The sequence below is a fragment of the Aquarana catesbeiana genome, linkage group LG11 (genome assembly GCF_042186555.1).
Source record: "Aquarana catesbeiana isolate 2022-GZ linkage group LG11, ASM4218655v1, whole genome shotgun sequence".
Taxonomy (NCBI): Eukaryota; Metazoa; Chordata; class Amphibia; order Anura; family Ranidae; genus Aquarana; species Aquarana catesbeiana.
In genome coordinates, this window is record NC_133334.1 from 253,571,446 (window position 1) to 253,594,127 (window position 22,682).

The 22,682-nt window shown below is 43.1% G+C and overlaps 1 protein-coding gene across 3 annotated transcripts in view; it reads right to left on the bottom strand.

Moving 5' to 3' along the window:
- Positions 1 to 1,120: 1,120 nt before the first annotated feature.
- IL34 (interleukin 34) overlaps positions 1,121 to 22,682 on the bottom strand; it is a 49,035-nt gene continuing 27,473 nt past the window's right edge. For 2 of the 3 annotated variants that reach the window (XM_073605654.1, XM_073605653.1), the window contains 4 exons: positions 21,007 to 21,107; positions 18,003 to 18,080; positions 13,496 to 13,666; positions 1,121 to 6,820 (listed from right to left, as the gene is read on the bottom strand). In XM_073605654.1, the coding sequence (XP_073461755.1) occupies positions 6,587 to 6,820; positions 13,496 to 13,666; positions 18,003 to 18,080; positions 21,007 to 21,107 (584 nt within the window). In that variant the 3' untranslated portion in view covers positions 1,121 to 6,586. The remainder of the gene's footprint in view (positions 6,821 to 13,495; positions 13,667 to 18,002; positions 18,081 to 21,006; positions 21,108 to 22,682) is intronic. The other variant, XM_073605655.1, reaches the window with a different exon arrangement.

The window sequence follows — 22,682 nt, forward strand, 5'->3', positions numbered from 1 at the left end:
GGGGGACACAGGCAGCAATAAAAACCTGATAGGGGTTCTAATCCCTCTCCATTCTATCCCAAACTTAAAAAAAAAAGTTTTGTCTTCAGTTATACTTACAAGACTATGTTTCCTTTTCTGTTACTGTATAACACTCACCTACAGGTATGTCTATTGTCATATTTTCCTAGGTGGCCATTCAAACTTATGCCACGTACACACCATCGGGATTTCCGACAACAAATGTTCGATGTGAGCTTGTTGTCAGAAATTCCGACCGTGTGTATGCTCCATTGGACATTTGCTGTCGGAATTTCCAACAACAAATGTTTGAGAGCTGGTTCTCAAATTTTCCGACAACAAATTCCGAGGGTGTGTACACAATTCCGACGCACAAAATTCCACGCATGCTCGGAATCAAGCAGAAGAGCCACACTGGCTATTGAACTTCATTTTTCTCGGCTTGTCGTATGTGTAGTACGTAACCGCGTTCTTGACATTCGGAATTTCTGACAATATTTGTTGAGACAAATTTGAGCCAACATCCGTCGGAAAAAAATCCACGGTTTTGTTGTCGGAATGTCCGCTCGTCTGTACGCGGCATTACTGTTACTAAACCCACAACAGTAAAATCAGTCTGTATATGCAGTAAAGCATGCTTGTTCTACTCACTGTGCAACCTAAGGGTTTAACCCTCTGCATTGTGTAAAAAGGCTGTTTGATCCTGTCTTCTCTGATCCTCCCCTTTTTCTACTGTCCCCAATCCATCTCCTGATAAGATAGAGCCTTTGGAGTCACTCTGCACATGCTCAGTTTGATGTGTATTGCTAGTTTTTTTAGGAGGGTGCATGTGATCAGCACAGGGCCAATCAGCACTGTCCACACAGAGGGTGAGGGGTCCCGGAGACTCATAGGACAGTCAGAGGAGAATGAAAACTCCTCCTACAAGCTTTAACCAGATACTGATAGAAGTGTGATACAGCAGGTACAATGCCATCCATTGCGGTAACACATGGTAATGTGTGCCTTTTTCCACTACACATAGGTGTGAACGGGCATGAATGAAAATTAATACAATACATACTGCAGATGACAAAAGAACAATGACCAGCCAGGAGACTGGAAAGATGCAGCAGTCACATTGGATTATCAAAACTTTATTCTGTTATAAAATGTTGTCACACACAAATAATAATAATTGTAACATACAAAAATACATCACCAAAGTCCGATACATACTCTATAAATATATATTTATGAGATTTTATGTTACATTCATTGATTTACAAAGTTCTCGGAACGTCTGCTGCAGGAGCAACTCTCACGGTAGACAATGAATCCTACGCTGGTGATAGGTTGATGTGACCCTGAAACATGGCAGAACACCGAGAAATCACTGGTGAGCACAGATACTGCACACAGAGCCTGCTTACAGGGATCTGTCATTGACTGGCTGCTTCTGTCCATTACTAAGCACCTGCTGATTCCATAGTGGTGATTGTTTCAGAGGAACCTCTGTATCATCTCACTCAATGTCATCCTGGAAGAAGCAGTGCACACAGGGACGGGGCAGAACCAACCTTCAACCCAGCCATTGTGACAGGTCCCCTATAATTCGTACTGTGGTTGGTGCTTTACCTGCATGTCTTCACTTTCACCTACATGTCTCCAGTTTTCACCTGCATTTCTTCAATTTGAGAGTTACAAGGTCAAAAAGAATGCCTTCAGATTTGTTTTATCAAAAAAGAGTTTTTAATAACATTCACAGGTCAATATATAAAAATTTCAGTAGTGTTCTGGACTGGACAGTGACCTGGTTGGGTCATGGACGGCTCATTGGTCACATGGCCAAGCTTTGGCATGTCCACTCCAGTCTAGATAACACCTTTTACTGCTAACGCAGAGATTCTGGGGTTGATTTACTAAAGGCAAATATACTGTGCACTTTGCAAAGTGCAGTTACACTCTGCAGGTGGAGTTGCTCCAGGACTTAGTAAATGAGGAAAGCTTCAATTGAAAAGAATACCCAATCACGTGCAAGGAAAATAATTAAAACTGCATTTTTGCTTGCACATGATTGGATGATGGAAGTCATCAGAGCTTCTGCTCATTTATTGAGCTCTGAAGCAACTGTTCTTGCAGAGTACAACTGCACCTTGCAAAGTGCACAGTCTATTTGCCTTTAGTAAATCAATCCCTTTGCATGCAGACCAGAGAAGATTCCTGGCGTGAGTTCACTACATGGGAGATATTAAGTAGCCTGATCACTATAACTGCAGGTGATTCATTTCTAATAGTATCTCTGAAGATTACCATTCATCCTGGTCATTGAAGATCTAGTAGTAGAAGTCACATTCAACTGGACTTGTCCCGTAGGTTGAAGATGCTTCATAACTTCTCCAAGCAACTTCTTTTGTTCTAATTAGTGTCTGGAATATACCCCAACATTTCTATCTGCACAGTTAGCACCAGCATCTTCATTTATTCACCATGAAATCTGTCAGATGTTGATTGCCGGAGAGCAGGATGGGAGGAGTTAAGGTTGTGAAAAATTCTGTTTTCTTTACAACATCCCATCCTTGGTGTCAGGGAGTCTACATAGGTGTTGATGTCCATGAACAGGATGGGAGGTGTGAAGGTTGTGGAACTCCCTTGTTTTAGTTACATAATCCCATCCTTGGTGTCAAGAAGATACCCCAGTATTTATAACCATACTGGTAACACAGACACCTGTATTCAATAACCATGGAATGTCCCCAGGCAGATGGTTATTGTCCAAGACCAGCATGGGAGGTGTGAGAGTTGAGAAACCACCCTGTTCTAGTTGTACTTCATCCCATAGTTGGTTGAGATTCAGGGGTGTTCGACAACTTTCACACCTCCTAACCTGTTCTTGGACAATCAACATCTGCCTTGACACACTCCATGGTGGTTGGATAAAGGTGTCGGTGCTACCTGTGTGGATATAAATGTTGGGTTATCTTCCTGGAATTGAAGAAGTGTGGAGAAGCTAAAACTTCTTCAACATTAGAGAATAAGTCCAGCTGAAAGTGACCAAGTATTACCAGATATAATTTCTAATACTAGTAATGAATTGATAGGCTCATGGAACGAATAGCTCCCTATAGTGCAAACTACACAACTAACATATAGCAATGATTAATCTGTACAACGCTCCAATTGTGTGCGCTTGATTAATACTACATGTATCTTGTGTAATCAATAACAATTATGAATATTCATAGGAGAAGTTAGCAACATGACTGAGCTACTAGAGATAACCCATGTATCTACAACCAGAGCTGACATCTTAGGTCCCCTCTGGTAGGACCATTCCCCCACTGTCCCTCCGCCCAATGTGTCTTCTATGGTTTTCTCCATGTTCCCCCTTCCTATATCTGATACAAGCTAATTCTGTAAATTATATTGTTTCTTCCATGACCTTATTTACTCATCTCACCCCTTTTCCTGCTTTCTGTCCTTTGCTTTATTTATGGCCAAGGAATTCTCTTATTTAAAGGCACTGGAAAATAACATCTGGTACTATTGTGAAATCCATTCTCGGGCTGCTCTGCTGTTACATTCATTCTGCACTAATCTTGGCACATTGACATAAAAATACTTTATTGGTGCTTTAAATGTTTTCTCTTTTCTGCTAAAATATGCAAATGGAAATCTTGTGCCAAGACAGGAGTGAAATCCAATGGGAGATCTTTCTGATGTTCCATGGAAGGTCTCAGCTCTTCTTTACGGGATGTATCAGTAAATTGGATGTTTAGGGAGACAGATGTTTAACATAAATCAGACAAAGATTGCAGTGTTATGTACATGTAGATCCCATGAACCTATCCGTACATTCCTATAATGAACGGAATAGTTTAATGACATTTGTTGCAAAGCAGAGGGTGGTGTGTTGTTATTTGCGTGCAAGACTAGGACCTTCTTTGTGTTGACTGGACAAGCAATTGGACCTGGGCTAAACATCATGCAATTCTGGTCATGTAATTCTGGCCATGCAATCCTTTTAATACAACTCTTGATCATGCAAAATTGGTCACGCAATCCTGGACATGTAATCTTGCTCATGCAGTCCTGTTCATACATCCCTGGTCATGCAATCTTGGTCATGCAGTCCTGTTCATGCAATCCTGATCATGTAATCCTGGTCACGCAATCCTGGTCATGCAATCCTTGTGATACAACTCTTGATCATGCTATAGTGGTCATTCAGTCTCTTGGTTAGACAATTCTGGTCATGCAATCCTGGTTATGCAGTCCTGGTCATGCAATGGTGGGAGCTCACAGAGCCATTATGATGCTGTCATGCAAGTGAAAGACACAAAGAAAGATGTGAGGGACATGTACCTGCACCATATGAACACATACAGCATGTAGTGAATACTTAGAGACAAACAGATGTAAAGCATAAAGCAGGCTAACATGGAAACATAGGTGTAGCCAGTCACATGACCAGTAAATGCTTTAGAACTTGGCCTTGTGATCTCTATAGAAGGGGCCTTTTGTTCCTATAACTGAGACCATGGAGGTCAAAGTCAATGCATATGGTCCTGTGACTGACTTCTGTGACTAGTCAGTATTTCAGGGGTTCACTTCTTCCTCTTTTGCTGTACATTTTGGAGGTAATTTACATTCATTGAATCTGGTGTAATATGGTTATTTCAGCAAATTTTATAATAGGCCCCAAAGAGCTCCACACTTCAAGGAACATTAACTGTAAACGTATTATCTGTACCCTTGAACATCATCTATACTCATATTATCTGTACCCTGGAACATCATCTGTACTCGTATTACCTGTATACTGAACATTAGCTGTGTTATCTGCATCACCACCTTTGCCAAAATGATTTCCACCTAGACCTGAGTAAATGACCTGACTCTGAGACTTCTACTGAAATTAGAGAATTTTTGTCCGTCTCTCGGGGAAGAATTATCCTACATAACGTCCTGATAGAGTTGTGATTTTTTTAACAAGGACATCCACTGAAAACGAAAAGTCTCTGAGTTTTGGACATGGGTCTATGGACAAAAAAGAGACTCAAGGATCATCTCTGGTTTGGTCCTTGTTGTAAAGAAACAAGTTTAAAGCAGAGCTCCAGGAAACCCTCTAAATACATGGATAAAATACAGAAGAAGCGTACCTGAAAAAAGATTTGCAGTCCTGTTGAGATTCACCCCCGGCCCCCTTTTACCAACCAGCAAAGCCAACTCCATCTCCCCTTGTTATCAGTGCTGGTAAAGTAATACAGCTTGGTCATGGACCTTCCCAGGCCTGTGACTGGATGGTACGGAAGCATCAGAATACTGATGAGGTCATTCCCTTGCTCTCTCCTCCTATCAGCAATCCCTGTGTATGACTGACAGCACTGTACAATGCCAAAGAGTATGGTTGGCTCTTTTGCTCCCACACAAGGACCCACCAGCACAGGGACCCAACTGAACCAGGACCAACCAACAAAAACAGGGATTAATAAGCATAGTGATTAACCAGCACAAGGGTCTTCCTGCATAGGGATCAAACAACACAGGGACCTAACAGCACAGGAACCCATCAGCAAAGGGGCTAATCAGCACAGGAACACACTAGAACATGAACCTTTCAACACAGGGAACAACCACTATTGGGGCCCACACAGTAGAGGGAGCACCTGAAGAGAAACCAGCCAGCACAGGGAGCAACCAGAACAGGGGCCCACCAGCGTAGGGATCATTCAGAAAAGGATCGCACCAGCACAGGAACACACTAGCACAAGGATCAACTGAATCAGGACCAACCAACAAAGGGACCTTTCAGCACAGGGAACAACCAGCATTGGGGCCCACCAGTGCAGGGAGCACCTGAAGAGAAACCAGCCAGCACAGGGAGCAACCAAAACAGGGGCCCACCAGCATTAGGGATCAACCAGTAAAGGATCACACCAGCAGAGGAACACACTAGCACAAGGATCTACTGAATCAGGACCAACCAACAAAGGAACCTTTCAGCACAGGGAACAACCAGCACAGGGGTCCACCATGAGGTACTATACCAGCATCAGATTTTGTATTGAGAATCGGGAATTTTTTATTTCAGTTATAAGGACCCTAAGATTTTAATTACAGTGTTCAGGTAATAAAATAAATACTATATGGCGTTTATCCTCCATCCATCCATCATCTATTCATCCATCGATCCAGTTCAACCATAAGAAAATCAATGCCCCAAATATGAGTCTTAACAAAGCCCTGGCATTTTCTTTACAATCAGACACAATATAAAATATGAAGAAGATTATTATAGTAAGGTGCTTTCCCTGCGTCCTCTTATAAATGAAAATGCCCCCCCCCCCCCGGGAGGGGGGGGGGGGTCATTGAGTCCATATGAGGTCCATCCATACAGCTCTTCCTGTTACATAGAACAGTCATGGCTTTGGCTTTGTACAATGTGCTGCAGCCCCATCCTCATGCTGGGGATATAATGGGGACATTGTGGTCTGTGGTCACACAGCCTTTCCTGCTAAAATCCTCCGCGGGGAAATCGGCATTTTTTTCAGCTTTGACTCATTCCTGAATTCCCCTGATTTGCAGCAGCACAAGACTCCAGCTATTAACTTTTACAAGGTGTTCTTTGATGACTAGAAAGTTCTGGAAGAGTTTCAGGAGGGCAAAGTGTGTCCTCCACATCTGACCTGGGGTTACAGAGTGCACATTCGTCCTCGTACAGGGCGTACAGGACTTTGTAGCAGTTGTCCAGCAGAGCCTTCGGGGTCACCGCTTTCACCTCATCTGTTGATTGGTGCAGCCGGTCCAGAATTTCCTGGATCTGGTTGCTCTCCACCTGCTGCAAGACAAACACAAGGTGGCCTTAGACTTCATATCTGGACTCTGGAGTGAGTTCAGGAAATACACGTGACATGAAAAAAAATGACTGCAATCATTCCAGAACAATGCGCTCATTAATTTCCAACGCCCTGAGACATCTAACTGTCCGAATTCCTCTGCAGCAGCTGCTGGGATTGCACTATCATGGACCACATCTGACCAGTCAGAGCTGACTCTCTGCACTGTCTAGGTGGGTTGGCTTCACCCAATGGCGGTCATCGGGATATGACACATCTGTCTGTTATGGGGATCGCCCGGGATGTTAAACATTTTTCTGCATTGTGGGAGTTCGGCATGTATCAGAGATAGGACTACTGGGTGAAAACTGAACAGCTTTAATCATGGAGCATCAATGGGTCCTTATGAGATTTAACTCCTTGCTAGCCACCACCGAATCCAATGTATTAAAGTATAACTAAAGGCAAAACTTTTTTTCTTTGTTTTGGATAGAGTGGAGAGGGATTAGAATGCTTGTCAGTTTTTATTGCTGTCTGTGCCCCCCCCCCCCCCCCCCCCATTAAGGAGATTCATCCCTCTCCATTTGCCCTGCTTAACATTATCATTGAAAGTGAAAGTAAAAGAAAATCCCACATTTTGGGTTGTCCCCAGAAAAGTAATGGAGGGGGAATTCTTCCAATGGGCACATTAGGTCTGTTGACCTGGGGATCCCCAAGGGATTCCCTTAATTTGCAGGGATTTCCTCCCACTTCCTGTTTGGCTATGGGACAGGAAGCAAAGGAAAATCTCCGCAATGGGACACAGATGACGAAAAAAAAAAATTGACAGGGGTTATAACCAGCCCTTACTCTAACATTATCACTGAAAGTGAAAGTAAAAGAAAATCCCACATTTTGGGTTGGCCCCAGAAAAGTAATGGAGGGGGAACTCTTCCAATGGGCACATTAGGTCTGGTGACCTGGGGATCCCCAAGGGATTCCCTTAATTTGCAGGGATTTCCTCCCACTTCCTGTTTGGCTATGGGACAGGAAGCAAAGGAAAATCTCCGCAATGGGACACAGATGACGAAAAAGAAAATTGACAGGGGTTATAACCAGCCCTTACTCTAACATTATCACTGAAAGTGAAAGTAAAAGAAAATCCCACATTTTGGGTTGTCCCCAGAAAAGTAATGGAGGGGGAACTCTTCCAATAGGCACATTAGGACTGGTGACCTGGGGATCCCCAAGGGATTCCCTTAATTTGCAGGGATTTCCTCCCACTTCCTGTTTGGCTATGGGACAGGAAGTGAAGGAAAATCTCCGCAATGGGACACAGATGACGAAAAAAAAATTGACAGGGGTTATAACCTTCCCTTACTCTATCCAAAATAAAAAAAAAAAAAGTTTTGCCAATAGTTCTACTTTAAAACAAGTTGGTGGCCAACAAGAAGTTAAATATATCTTGCTGACAAAAAACGAAGAACAAAGAACTTTTCATTATGAATTACATAGAATTGGATTTGTCTGTCCAAAGAACGAATGCCAACAAAACATATTTTTAATACATAATGTACTTATAGAAACATTTCGTTCATTTTTGTGTCTTCAAGAACATATGGGATCTATTTTTTTTTTAAATAATTGTGGCAAAGTTTTAGCATTTGCACGAAAATCACAAATAATCCCCATTATGGTTGTAATATGTGTGAAAGGTCAGCTTGTTTCCATTAGCAGGGTGAATGTAATATTCCCTAATATTCGTTTCTATGAGGAAAAAGCCTCATGCCGCGTACACATGACCGGACTTTCCGTCAGAAAAGGTCCGATGGAATCGTTCCATCGGATATTCCGATCGTGTGTGGGCTTCAGCGGACTTTCTCTTTCGAAAATTCTGACGGACCTAGAAATAGAACATGTTTTAAATCTTTCCGACGGAATCAATTCCTATCAGGAAAACCATTCGTCTGTATGCTACGGACCAAAAACGACGCAAGGGCAGCTATTGGCTACTGGCTATTGAACTTCCTTTTTCTAGTCCCGTGGTACGTCATCGCATTCTAAACGATCGGACTTTGGTGTGATCGTGTGTAGGCAAGTCCGTTTCAGCGGAACTCCGTTGGAACACCATCAGAAAAAACGTCAGAGTTTATTCTGACGGAAAAAAACGGTCGTGTGTACGCGGCATAAAAGTGGTAGTAAACTCAGTTTTTAAAGTTGTACCTACAGGTAAGTTTACAATAAGGCTTAACTGTAGGTACAGTGAATATCTCCTAAACTTGCGGCACTAGTTTTAGCGGCGCTTTACCGTCATTTTAGCAGCGCTTTTCGTCTGCTAGCAGGGCGCTTTTAACCCCCCGCTAGCAGCCGAAAAAGGGTTAAAAGTGCCTGCAAAGCGCCACCGCCGAATCGCTTTGTAGGCGCTTCGGCAGCGCTGGCCTTTGATTTCAATGGCAGGGGGCATTTTGGGAGCGGTGTATTCACTGCTCCTTAACCGCCCCAAAGATGCTGCTTGCAGGACTTTTTTTAACCTCCTGCAAGCGCACCGCTCCAGTGTGAAAGCGCTCAGGCCTCCACACTGGAGTGACAGGAGAGGCGCTTTACAGGCGCTATTTTTAGCGCTAAAACGCCTGTAAAGCGCCTCAGTGTGCAAGTGGCCGTACAGCTGATCCACAGAACTGACCATTAGAGATGAACATTACAGCTGACTATAAGGCTTCATTCTCACCAGGCGGATCCGCTGCCACGGAGTCCGCCAGAGTCCGCCAGCTCAGCGGGGGATCTCTCCGTTGATCTCCGCTGAGCCGGCGGATGACAGGTCCCTCTCTGCTCACTGCTTGCTATGGAGAGATCGGACGAAAACGGATAGCACCCGATCCGATCCGCCAGGGACGGATGCGAACATAGGGCCATCCATCTGATTTTAGCGGATCGGACGTGGTCGGATGTCAGCGGACATGTCACCGCTGACATCCGTCGCTCCATAGACTAACATGGAGCGCCCGTTCAGGTCCGCTGACAAAACTGACAGGCGGACCTGAACGGTCCGACGGTGTGAAAGGGGCCTTAGACCTGGTCACTGCAGCTGACCATTACAGCTGATCACTAAATCTGAGCATTAAAGCTGAGCACTAGAGCTTATCACTAAAGATGAACATTACAGCTGACTATAACCAATTCAGCTAATCACAAGAGCTGACTACAAGAACTGATTATTAGACCCCATACACACTATACAACTTTTGTTGTCTGATTTCCTTTAGTCCCTGTTCACACCTATGCGAATTAGATGGGGCTTACACCGCATCCAATTCGCAGTACATTTTAAAATACCTTCATTTGAATGAGGCTGGTTCACATATGTGCGTTGCATTCGCACTGCGCATTGCCCAAAAAAAGTGTGAGTTTTCTGGGCATTGCGGTGCAAATTACAAGCACATTATCTTCTATGGGAACGCATCTGATTTGCAGATGCGTTCCGTTGTGAACAGGCATTCTCTCCTTCTCCTCCCCCCTCTCCCCCCTCTCTCTGCTCAGCTGATCCGCAGATAGAATGGAGAGGCACCGCTGAACAGCTGCTTTTTCTCTTCGCAGAGAAAATGTAGCTGGAATTCGCACCGGAGTGCTGTGAACCCGGCCTGGGATTTACCAAAACCATATAGTGCAAGGCCTTGCCTGATTGGATACAAATTGAAACTCTTAAGGTTTGACCTCATATTATATAGTTTTGGTAAATCCAAAGGAAAAAATCTACAGAAAAATTGGATAGTGTGTATCCAGCTTTAGAGCTGACCACTACAACTGATTACTGGAGCTAACCACTAGAGCTGCCTATTAGAGCTAACCACTAGAGCTGACCACTAGAGCTAACCACTAGAGCTGACCACTAGAGCTGACCACTAGAGCTGACTATTAGAGCTGACTATTAGAGCTGTCTATTAGAGCTGACTATTAGAGCTGACCACTAGAGCTGAATATTAGAGCTGACCACTAGAGCTGACCACTAGAGCTGACTATTAGAGCTGACCACTAGAGCTGACCACTAGAGCTGACTATTAGAGCTGACTATTAGAGCTGTCTATTAGAGCTGACTATTAGAGCTGAATATTAGAGCTGACCACTAGAGCTGACCACTAGAGCTGAATATTAGAGCTGACCACTAGAGCTGACTATTAGAGCTGACCACTAGTGTTGACCACTAGAGCTGACTATTAGAGCTGACTATTAGAACTGACCACTAGAGCTGAATATTAGAGCTGACCACTAGAGCTGACCACTAGAGCTGACTATTAGAGCTGACTATTAGAGCTGACCACTAGAGTTGACCACTAGAGCTGACTATTAGAGCTGACCACTAGAGCTGACCACTAGAGCTGACTATTAGAGCTGACTATTAGAGCTGGCCACTAGAGCTGACTATTAGAGCTGACCACTAAAGCTGACTATTAGAGCTGACCACTAGAGCTGACTATTAGAGTTGACTATTAGAGCTGACTATTAGAGCTGACTATTAGAGCTGACTATTAGAGCTGACCACTAGAGCTGACTATTAGAGTTGACCACTAGAGCTGACTATTAGAGCTGACCACTAGAGCTGACTATTAGAGCTGACCACTAGAGCTGACTATTAGAGCTGACCACTAGAGCTGACCACTAGAGCTGACTATTAGAGTTGACCACTAGAGCTGACTATTAGAGCTGACCACTAGAGCTGACCACTAGAGCTGACTATTAGAGCTGACCACTAGAGCTGACCACTAGAGCTGACTATTAGAGCAGACTATAAGAGCTGACCACTAGAGCTGGCTATTAGAGCTGACCACTAGAGATGACTATTAGAGCTCACCACTAGAGCTTTCCACTAGAGCTGACTATTAGAACTGACCACTAGAGCTGACTATTAGAGCTGGCTATTAGAGCTGACCACTAGAGATGACTATTAGAGCTGGCCACTAGAGCTTTCCACTAGAGCTGGCTATTAGAACTGACCACTAGAGCTGACTATTAGAGCTGACTATTAGAGCTGACCACTAGAGCTGACTATTAGAGCTGACCACTAGAGCTGACCATTAGAGCTGACTATTAGAGCTGACCATTATAGCTGACTATTAGAGCTGACCACTAGAGCTGACCACTAGAGCTGACCACTAGAGATGACTATTAGAGCTGACTATTAGAGCTGGCCACTAGAGCTGACCACTAGAGCTGACTATTAGAACTGACCACTAGAGCTGACTATTAGAGCTGACTATTAGAGCTGACCACTAGAGCTGACCATTAGAGCTGACCACTAGAGCTGACTATTAGAGCTGGCCACTAGCTGACCACTAGAGCTGACTATTAGAGCTGACCACTATAGCTGACCACTAGCGCTGACTATTAGAGCTGACCACTAGAGCTGACCATTAGAGCTGACTATTAGAGCTCACCACTAGAGCTGACTATTAGAGCTGACCACTAGAGCTGACTATTAGAGCTGACCACTAGAGCTAACCACTAGAGCTGACTATTAGAGCTGACTATTAGAGCTGACCACTAGAGCTGACCACTAGAGCTGACTATTAGAGCTGACCACTAGAGCTGACTATTAGAGCTGACCACTAAAGCTAACCACTAGAGCTGACTATTAGAGCTGACCACTAGAGCTGACTACTAGAGATGACTATTAGAGCTGACCACTAGAGCTGACTATTAGAGCTGACCACTAGAGATGACTATTAGAGCTGACCACTAGAGATGACTATTAGAGCTGACCACTAGAGCTGACCACTAGAGATGACTATTAGAGCTGACCACTAGAGCTGACTATAAGAGCTGGCCATTGAAGCTGGTCATTAGAACATATCACTAGAGCTGACCATTTCTGTGGATCAGTAAGGCTGTGTTCACAGTGGTGCGAAAACAGACATTGCATATGATTTGCATTTAGTGTGAACGTACCCTTAAAGCTGAACATCACAGCTGGCCACCAGAGCTGCCTACTAGAGCTGACCAATAGATCTGAGCACTAGAACTGATCATTAGCCCTCTCGTTCACACTGAAGGAGGGTTAGAAATTGTGCGAGTTCAGCTGAAAACGTCAAATCGCACCAATGTGAACGGGGGCTTAGAGCAGATCACTAGGGCTGACCATTTCAGCTGACAATTAGAACTGATCATACAGGTGACCATTAGGCTTGGGTCACACCAATGCGTTTTTTTTCATGTTTTTGGCAGAAACGCAGGACATTATTCTTAACATGGGTTCCTATAGAACACATTCACATTGGTGCATTTTTGTGCTTCTGCATTTTTGGAAAGGGTGAGGGACTTTTTTTTAATGCAGAACTGTGCTATTTTTTGCTTTTTTGGTTTAATAGACTTCAATGGAGAAGCCACAGAAAAGCATGTAGTGTGTTTTTACTGCGATTTTGCCACAATTTGTGTTTTTTAATATGCCCAACAACAAATTTGCCAAAAAAAGCATAAAAAATGCAAAACTCAAAAACGCCGTAAAATCGTGGTAAGAAAAATACAAAAAGCACTGCAGAAATGCTCAAAAGCAATCTGCATAGGCGTGAATGGAGCCTTAGAGCTGACTACTAGAGCAGACCATCAGAGCTGACCATTTCAGCTGATCACTAGAGCAAACCATTAGAGCTGACCATTCTTGAATTTTAAGTACATTGTTTCTGGTTGAAGCCCAATATTCACATTACCTGCTCCTCGTTTGTGTCTCGCAGCAAGGCTTCAAATATTATCTGCAGTTCCTTGATGTATGGGCGAGTTGGGTGTCGCAGCGGCAGTGCCCTCTGTATTGTCTGCAGGATATTCTCATTGACGATCCCCCACAGATAGCGCAATTCCTTCACCGTGATCCCTTTATTGATCTGCAGCAAACAGACATCTCTAGTTACTGCTTAGAAGACCAAATCCAGACACCATCTCACTGTATCTACAGCCCAAAACCTTTCCTTGTAGATAGTGTAGGGGTGGGTTAAGACCCCTGTCAGTTTTTTCCTGCCATCTGTCTATTCAGGGGAAAATCCCTACACTTCCTGTTTTCTAGACACAAGAGGAAGTGAGAGGAATTCTCCCCAAAGTGAGGGAAATCCTCTCTTGGACAGCTGTCACCAGAACAGGTGTCCCCACTGGAAGATGTACCCTCTATTTCTGTTCTGGTGATCCCTGTAATATTTTGGGTTTTCTCATCACTTTCTGTCTCAGTGATGGGGACACAGACAGCAATACAGCCCTGACAATAGTGGGTCTTCATATTACATACTTCATGGATTGAAAAAAAAGGTATGGCTTTTGATGTACTTTAAACCAGTTGTCATCAACTCCTGTCCTCAGGACCCACTAACAGGCCAGGTTTGCAAGATAACTGAAATACATCACAGGTGATATCATTTGCTGCTCAGTGATTGCAGTATTCTAGTCTGCATCTCCCCCAAGGTAATACATAAAACCTGGCCTGTTAGTGGGCCATGAGGACAGGATTGATGACCACTGCTTTAAACTGAAGAGCACTGGGCTCTATCTGACTTGCTGGGGCTTCTAATGCACATTGTGAGAAGCTCACAGTGTGCAGTGAAATCAGAGTAAGCAATCTCAGTACAGGAGAGGAGTCCGTCCAACTGTGCAAAACTGAAGGGAAGGCTGGAGGTCAGAATTAAATAAGAAGAAATGCCATCATCAGGTCAGCTTGACAGATTTGTGGCTGTAGGCACCACGGACAGTTCTTATTTCCATTCCATGTATAGATAAAGCTGCCCGGCAGCCCTCAGTCATCCCCATTCTCTGAACAATCATTTTTACAACCGTTTGTATTTCTATAAATGGAGTGTAAAATATAAGCTATGATAAGAGCGTCCCAGGGATCCATAAAGAATGATCCTGGCAGGAATATCTGGTGTCAGTGAACAGAAACACAGTTTCCTCTCTCTTTCCAGATATGGATTTATAAGGTTATGTTACAGGTTATATGGCTATTATGATTTATATGGTTATATTACAGTTTAGATGATTACTATGGTTATTACGTTTTCAAAGGTTATTATTATTTATATGCCTATATTACATTTTATACAAATACTATGGTTTATGAGGTTATATCTGTTTAAATGGTTATCATGATTTATAAGGTTATATTACAGTTTATAATGTTATATGGTGGAAGTGGCTAGAAGGTTTATTTTTTATTTTTTTTTATTTACTTATATAGCGCCGTCAATTTACGCAGCGCTTTACATATACATTGTACATTCACATCAGTCCCTACCCTCAAGGAGCTTACAATCTAAGGTCCCTAACTCACATTCATACATACTAGGGACAATTTAGACAGGATCCAATTAACTTACCAGCATGTCTTTGGAGTGTGGGAGGAAAGCGGAGTACCCAGAGGAAACCCACACAGACACAGGGAGAACATGCAAACTCCAGGCAGGTAGTGTCGTGGTTGGGATTCGAACCAGCGACCCTTCTTACTGCTAGGTGAAAGTGCTATCCACTACACCACTATGCGTTATATTATGGCTTATGTGGTTATGTTATGCCGTGTACACACGGGTGGACTTTTCGACCGGACTGGTCCGACGAGACAAATCCGTCGGACAATCCGACCGTGTGTGGGCTTCATCGGACCTGCAGCATACTTTTTGGGTCGAAAATCAAACAGACTTTAGATTTGGAACATGTTTCAAATCTTTCCGACGAACTCGAGTCCGGTCGAAAAATCTGCTCGTCTGTGTGCTAGTCCGACGGACTAAAACCGACGCTAGGGCAGCTATTGGCTACTGGCTACCAACTTCCTTATTTTAGTCCGGTCTTACTTCATCACGTACAAATCCGTCAGACTTTGGTGTGATCGTGTGTAGGCAAGTCCGTTCGTTCGAAAGTCCGTCATAAGTCCGTCAAAAAAGACCGTCGGACCTTTGATGCCGAAAAGTCCGCCCATATGTACAGGGCATTACAGTTTATGTTTACTATGGTTTATACGTTTATATCAGTTTAAATTGTTATTATAGTTTATATGGTTATTATGTTTTAAAAGGTCATATACTGGTTATATTATGGTTTATATAGTTTTTATTATGGTTCATGTGACTACTATGGTTTAGAAGGTTGTATTATGGTTTATAGAGTTATATTATGCTTTACATGGTTTTAATATAGTTTATAGGGTTATATTACGCTTTATAAGTTTATATTATAGGTTATATGGTTATAATATGGTTTACATTATATGGCTGTTATGGTTTACAAGGTTATATTATGACTTACAGTATATGGTTATAATACAGATTACATGGCTATTGTGTTATTATAATTGTGGGATTCCTAATTTCAGAATGATGGTACAATCTGTCCATTAGCTGGTATATAAATCTGACATCTAGGGTACATACAGTAATTTGTTAATAAAAACATTTTAATTCCAACAAAAGAGATTCCAGACCGGCTGAGTATTTGGTGAGGAGTAGCCGTGCTTTTTAAAGTTGAGCTCCAGGCAAACAACTGAATACAAAGTTGTCATAAATCTATGTGGGATATTTTACTTTACAAAATGACTTTTAATTGAGTTGAGCCGATGGTGTGATCCAGACACCTATGTCAGACAGTATGTAAGTGGTGGTTGTACCCCTTTTATAGAAACCACTCTACTGATGATATCAGTGGGTGGAGTGTTGTACCCTTTATAGTCTGATGTGGGCGGGGCCATAGGCAGAAGGTGGGTGGGACTTGGCAACCCCTGTCTTGTAGGTTTTGTAGCCCGGAAGAGTGGTAGGCCTATTAGGCCCATTCCAGGGAGAAGACTCCGTATGAGGACCCATGGCTGTGGGGGGGGGAGAGCACATGGCTAAACAGGAACCAGAAGCTATTCCAGCTTGTCATCAGGTATAAACAGGCCGATGACCTCACTGTTCTACATGGAAGTTCATTAAATTAGCTTAGTTACCATCCTGGCCCCCAGCCATTGATTGGGCAATGAAGGAGATGAAGCACACTGATGAGGTCATCACTCTGCTCTGTCCACCGGTATGCTTGTTTATAATGATGACTGACAAAACTGGGCATAAAGTTAAGACCTGATTGGCTCAGAATGCTACCCCTCCCCCTCACAGTTTGAGTGCTAATATAAAGAGTATAGTACTTATTATAGTTCTATGTAAAATACATTTGAAAATAATTGGATTTAGTGGGATTGTTATATCTACCTGGTGTTTGGCTTTAAGGAGAGGTATATAGATTGTAAACACCACTTGTAAAGTATAGAGGAGCTAGTAGAGCAGAGTGCAGCAGAACAAAGTAGAGAAAAGCAGAGCAGTGGAGAAGAGCAGGGAAAAGTGGAAAATAGTAGAGAGGAACAGGGCAGGGCAGGGCAGAGAAGAACAGAGCATGGTGGAGAAGAACAGAGTGGAGAAGAGCAAGGAGAAGTGGAAATGAGCAGAATGGGTCAGAGCAGAGCAAAACAGGTGAAGCAGAGCAGAGTAGAGAAGAGCAGGGAGAAGTGGAAAAGAGCAGAGAGGAGCAGGGCAGCGCAAAACAGGTGAAGAAGAGCAGAGTAGAGAAGAGTGGAGAGGAGTGGAAAAGAGCAGAGAGGAGCAGGGCAGAGCAGAGCAAAACAGGTGGAGAAGAGCAGAGTAGAGCAAGGCAGAGTGGAGAGAAGTGGGATGGGGTGGAGCAGGGTAGAGAAAAGAAGAGCAGAGTAAAGAAGAGCAGGCAGAAGTGGAAAAGGGCAGAGAGGAGCAGAGCAGAGAAAAACAGGTGGAGAAGAGAAGAACAAGACAGAGTGGAGAGAAGCAGGGTAGAGAAAAAAAGAGCATAGTGGAGAAGAGCAGAGTAGAGAGGAGCAGGGAGAAGTGGAAAAGAGCAGAATGGAGCAGGGCAGACCAGAGAAAAACAGATGGAGAAAAGCAGAGAGGAGCAGGGTTTAGAAGAGCAGTGCAGAGCAGGGTGGAGAAGAGCAGAGTGGAGCACAGCAGAGAAAAGCAGGGTGGAGAACAGCAAGGGCAGAGGGCAGTAGAGCAGAGTCATTTGTAGAAGAGCAGGATGGAGAAGGGCTGAGAAGGGAAGAGTCGGGGTGGGATGGAGAAGAGCAGGGCAGAGAGAAGCATGTTGGAAAGAGTAGGACGGAGTGGAACAGAGCAGGGTCAGCATTGCACATAATGACAATAAAGGTTCTGCAGCATGCACAGCACACATCCAGGCTCAGCATACCAATGTGGTGATGTTCTGACATCGGAGAACCTCTTCATACTTTACATAAAGCTTGTAGTCAATAGGAAAATATTCCCGCTGCCAGGGAGAAAACATTCTGTTAGTTACATCTTTCTGTATCTGTTCAGAAGAACTGCCTCATCAAAAATTGGAGCTATATGTAACCATTTTGGTGTAATGCATTACAGTCAAAGTATGTCAATGCACCTATATATTAATTACAGGTACTTATATAGCGCTGTCAATGTACGCAGCGCTTTACAGTATGTTGTACATTCACATCAGTCCCTGCCCTCAAGGACTTTATGATCTAAGGTCCCTAACTCACATTCATACATAAACATACTAGGGCCAGTTTATACAGGAGCCAGATAACCTACCAGCATATCTTTGGAGTGTTGGAGGAAACCGTAGTACCTGGAAGAAACTCACACAGGCACAGGAAGAACTTGCAAGCTCCAGGCAGGTAGTAAAAGAACAGAAATGGCGGCACTTCCAGTGTGTAAAAATTTGTATCTCTTCTATAAATCCATTAAAAACAGAAACATGACATGCACCTGCAACCCATGAAAGATCAGCAGATGCATTTCACACTCCTGTGCTTAATCATTGCAATGATTAAGCACAGGAGTGTGAAACACATCTGCTGATCTTTCATGGGATGCAGGTGCATGTCATGTCTCTGTTTTTAATGGATTTACAATAAAGATACAAATTTGTACATGCTGGAAGTGCCGCCATCTTTTTTTTTGCACTGTGGACCAGGTGGGTAGCCAGCCACATACAGCAGCTGAAAATCTCACAGGTTATCCTATGAGCAGTACGCTCTCTCAGCTTTTTCCCAGGCAGGTATTGCCATGGTTGGGATTCAAACCGATGACCCTAGTGCTGCTAGACAAAACGCATGGGCGCAAGTCAGGTTAATCATGGACCCAATTTTGTACTAAAAACTGATGCTTGTTGTTTTATTATTTTTACAGAAATACAAAACAACACAAAAAAACCCCAGCAAAATAAAACAAAAAAATTAGAGTGATAGTCATCAAATAATGATAGAAAAGGGGAAAAAAACACAAATATATAGGAGTTATAAAGCGGGGAACGTGACATTCTCTGGCGGGGTATCAACCACTTTCTTATAAAGCACATGGGCTGGGAAGATTCATCTGCAGAGAATGTTTGGTGAATGACAGTCTCACTCCTTTATAAATATGTCCCTAAATGAAATAACACTAAATATAAAAAATGTCAATAAAGAATGAAAGAATGAAAAAAATTTTTTGTGAAGGAAATTTTGCCCAAGCAGCTCCATGTCTATAGAAGAATTGTAGTCAGTATCCAGCACAAAACACTGGACAATATGAGCCGAAAGATCTGGAACCACTTCTAGTGTGGCGCTCCTCACAGGCAGGTAAAGAGTGGAGGATGGCACTATGGAGCCCATTGGGAGGGCACAGAGAGAAAAATGGGCAATGGAAGATGCACACAAACATTTTCTCCTGATCCCCTACATGGCTATGATTAGTTCTGTGCCCAGAGCTCCTCTTTAAATTTAATAAACGCACATATTGGGGGTCTCAGCATTCATAAGTAATATAAGTCTTCCTGTGGGGAAAGAAAGGGCACCAGCCCCTGAATTATTTTGTGGGTCTCAGTATTCATATGTAATATACACTCACCGTCTACTTTATTAGGTACACCTGTTCAATTGCTTGGTAATACAAATTGCTAATCAGCCAATCACATGGCAGCAACTCAATGCATTTAGGCATCTAGACGTGGTAAAGACGACTTGATGAAGTTCAAACTAAGCATCAGAATGTGGAAGAAAGGGGATTTAAGTGACTTTGAATGTGACATGGTTGTTGGTGGCAGATGGGCTGGTCTGAGTATTTCAAAAACTGCTGATCTACTGGGATTTTCATGCACAACCATCTCTCGGGTTTACAGAGAATGGTCCGAAAAAGAGAAAATTTACAGTGAGCGGCAGTTGTGTGGAGGAAAATGCCTTGTTGAGGTCATAGAAGAATGGGCAGACTAGTTTGAGATAGTAGAAAGGCAACAGTAGCTCAAATAACCACTCGTTATAACCAAGGTATGTAGAATACCATCTCTGACTGCACAACACATCGAACCGGAAAATTGGACAATAGAAGATTGGAAAAACATTGCCTAGTCTGATGAGTCTGGATTTCAGCTGCAACATTCAGATGGTCGGGTCAGAATTTGGTGTAAACAACATGAAAGCATGGATCCATCCTGCCTTGTATCAATGGTTCAGGCTGGTGGTGTAATGGTGGGGGGGATGTTTTCTTGGCACACTTTGGGCTCCTTAGTACCGATTGAGCATCGTTTAAACCCCATGGCCTCCCTGTCCTGAGTATTGTTGCTGACCATGTCCATCCTTTTATGACTACAGTGTACCCATCTTCTGATGGCTCCTTCCAGCAGGATAATGCACCATGTCACAAAGCTCCAATCATCTCACCACTGGACAATGAGGTCACTGTACTCCAATGGTCTCCACACTCACCAGATCTCATCCAATAGAGCACCTTTGGTGGTTCAGGAGACTGGCATCATGGATGTGCAGCCGACAAATCTGCAGCAACTGCGTAATGCTATCATGTCAATATGGAGCAAAATCTCTTTCCAACACCTTGTTGAATCTATTCCACGAAAAATGAAGGCAGTTCTGAAGGCAAAAGGGGGGCCAACCCGGGACTAGAAAGGTGTACCTAATATAGTGGCTGGTGATTGTAACTCTTTCTGTTGGGGGAAATAGTTGGCCTCAGCCCCTGAATTATATATCAGCTCATTCCAGAGTGTTAGTTGCAGTATTGTCCCTCCAGCACATCCTGCTCATGGATGAGGAGTCTCTCCATAGATGGAACAATTTATAACATTTTGGCGGTTTGTCTGTAAATATTAATATAAAATCTTGTTGAGCCGCTCAGCGTCTGAACAGATGGGGGTTAATCAGAGATCATGAGATGATACTTACCATGTATGTGACCCGGTTATCATAGAGCAACTTTCCGTGTAAAGTCTGTATGATATGACAGTCATTGAGAATCACGGCGGCTCTGCCCAGGGCCAGAACACCTACAAAACACAACCCAACCCCCCATCAGAAGATAATCACCATTATGGTCAATCATGTTACTACCAAAAACATCTTCATTTATAGAACAGAAATAGATTTATAAGGACTGGATACATTGTGGACTTGTGCAGCTGGAGGAGTATCCGCTTTAAAGTGAACCTGTCATACAATTCAAAACTGCCCAGTGACATCAGTGCTACAAAGCGGGGTCTCTGTGTATCTTCAGGTATGTCCCACCTGGGCCAAACAAGCATGACTCTGCAACCAGAGCATCCAACCTCTCCCACTGCCCCACCCAATGCCATTCCACCATCCAACCAGCCAATAAAGAGGCGCCATGTTGGCCAGAGGAATGATAGGGAGAGCGCTGATGCTCATTTTGTAAGAGGGACAAAACCAAAGGTACACATAGCTCTGTATTTCAGAGTGCTATCAAAATCCATGACAGGTTTGGTCCCTCATAAAGGGCATGGATGGATGGAAGATGGATGGATTGATAGATGATGGATGGATGATACATGGATGGGTCAATGGATGATAGATGTGCAAATAGATGGGTGGGTAGATAAACTGTTGATACATACAGTAGATAGATGGATGGATAGATGCATGAGTGGATGGAGATTGATGATAAATGGATGGGTGGATAGATGGTCCATGGATGGATGATAAATACATGGGTGGATGGATAATAGATGGGATAATATATAGATATATGTTGATACATAGATAGGTGAATGGAGAATGATAATGAATAGATGAATGAATGGATGGATTGATGAATGGATGGATGATAGATGGGCCAATGGATGGGGGAGTGGATGGATTGTTGAAAAATGCATGTGTGTATGTGTGTGTGTGTGTGTGTGTGTGTGTGTGTGTGTGTGTGTGTGTGTGTGTGTATATATATATATATATATATATATATATATATATATATATATATATATATTCAATAGATGGAAGGATTATAAATGGATTGGGGTTGCATGCATTGATGGATGAATGAATGAGTGGATGGATGGATGGATGGATGATAGATGGGCAGATGGATGGGTGGGTCAATGGATGGTTGTTAATTGGATTGACAGATAAATAAATTAATTGATAGATGGACAGCTGAGTGGATGTAGAAGAATGCATGGCTGAATGGATGGTGAATATGGATGGAGTAAGAAAAGGAGGAAGGGATGGATGGGTGAATGGATGTATGATGAATCTGGATGGATGATATATAATATAAAGTTGGAGGATGGATGATAACTGAATTGATTGATTGATGAATAGATGGAGGATGGATGAAAAATGTATGGATGTAGGATGGAAGATGGATAGATAGACAGACAGACAGACAGACAGACAGACAGACAGATAGACAGATAGATAGATAGATAGATAGATAGATAGATAGATAGATAGATAGATAGATAGATAGATAGATAGATAGATAGATAGATAGATAGATAGATAGATAGATAGATAGATAGATAGATAGAGGGCTTTTTTCCAGCGGGAACGCGGGGGAACACAGTGTCGGCACCTCCAGAACTGGATGCATTTTATGGCAAGGAGTA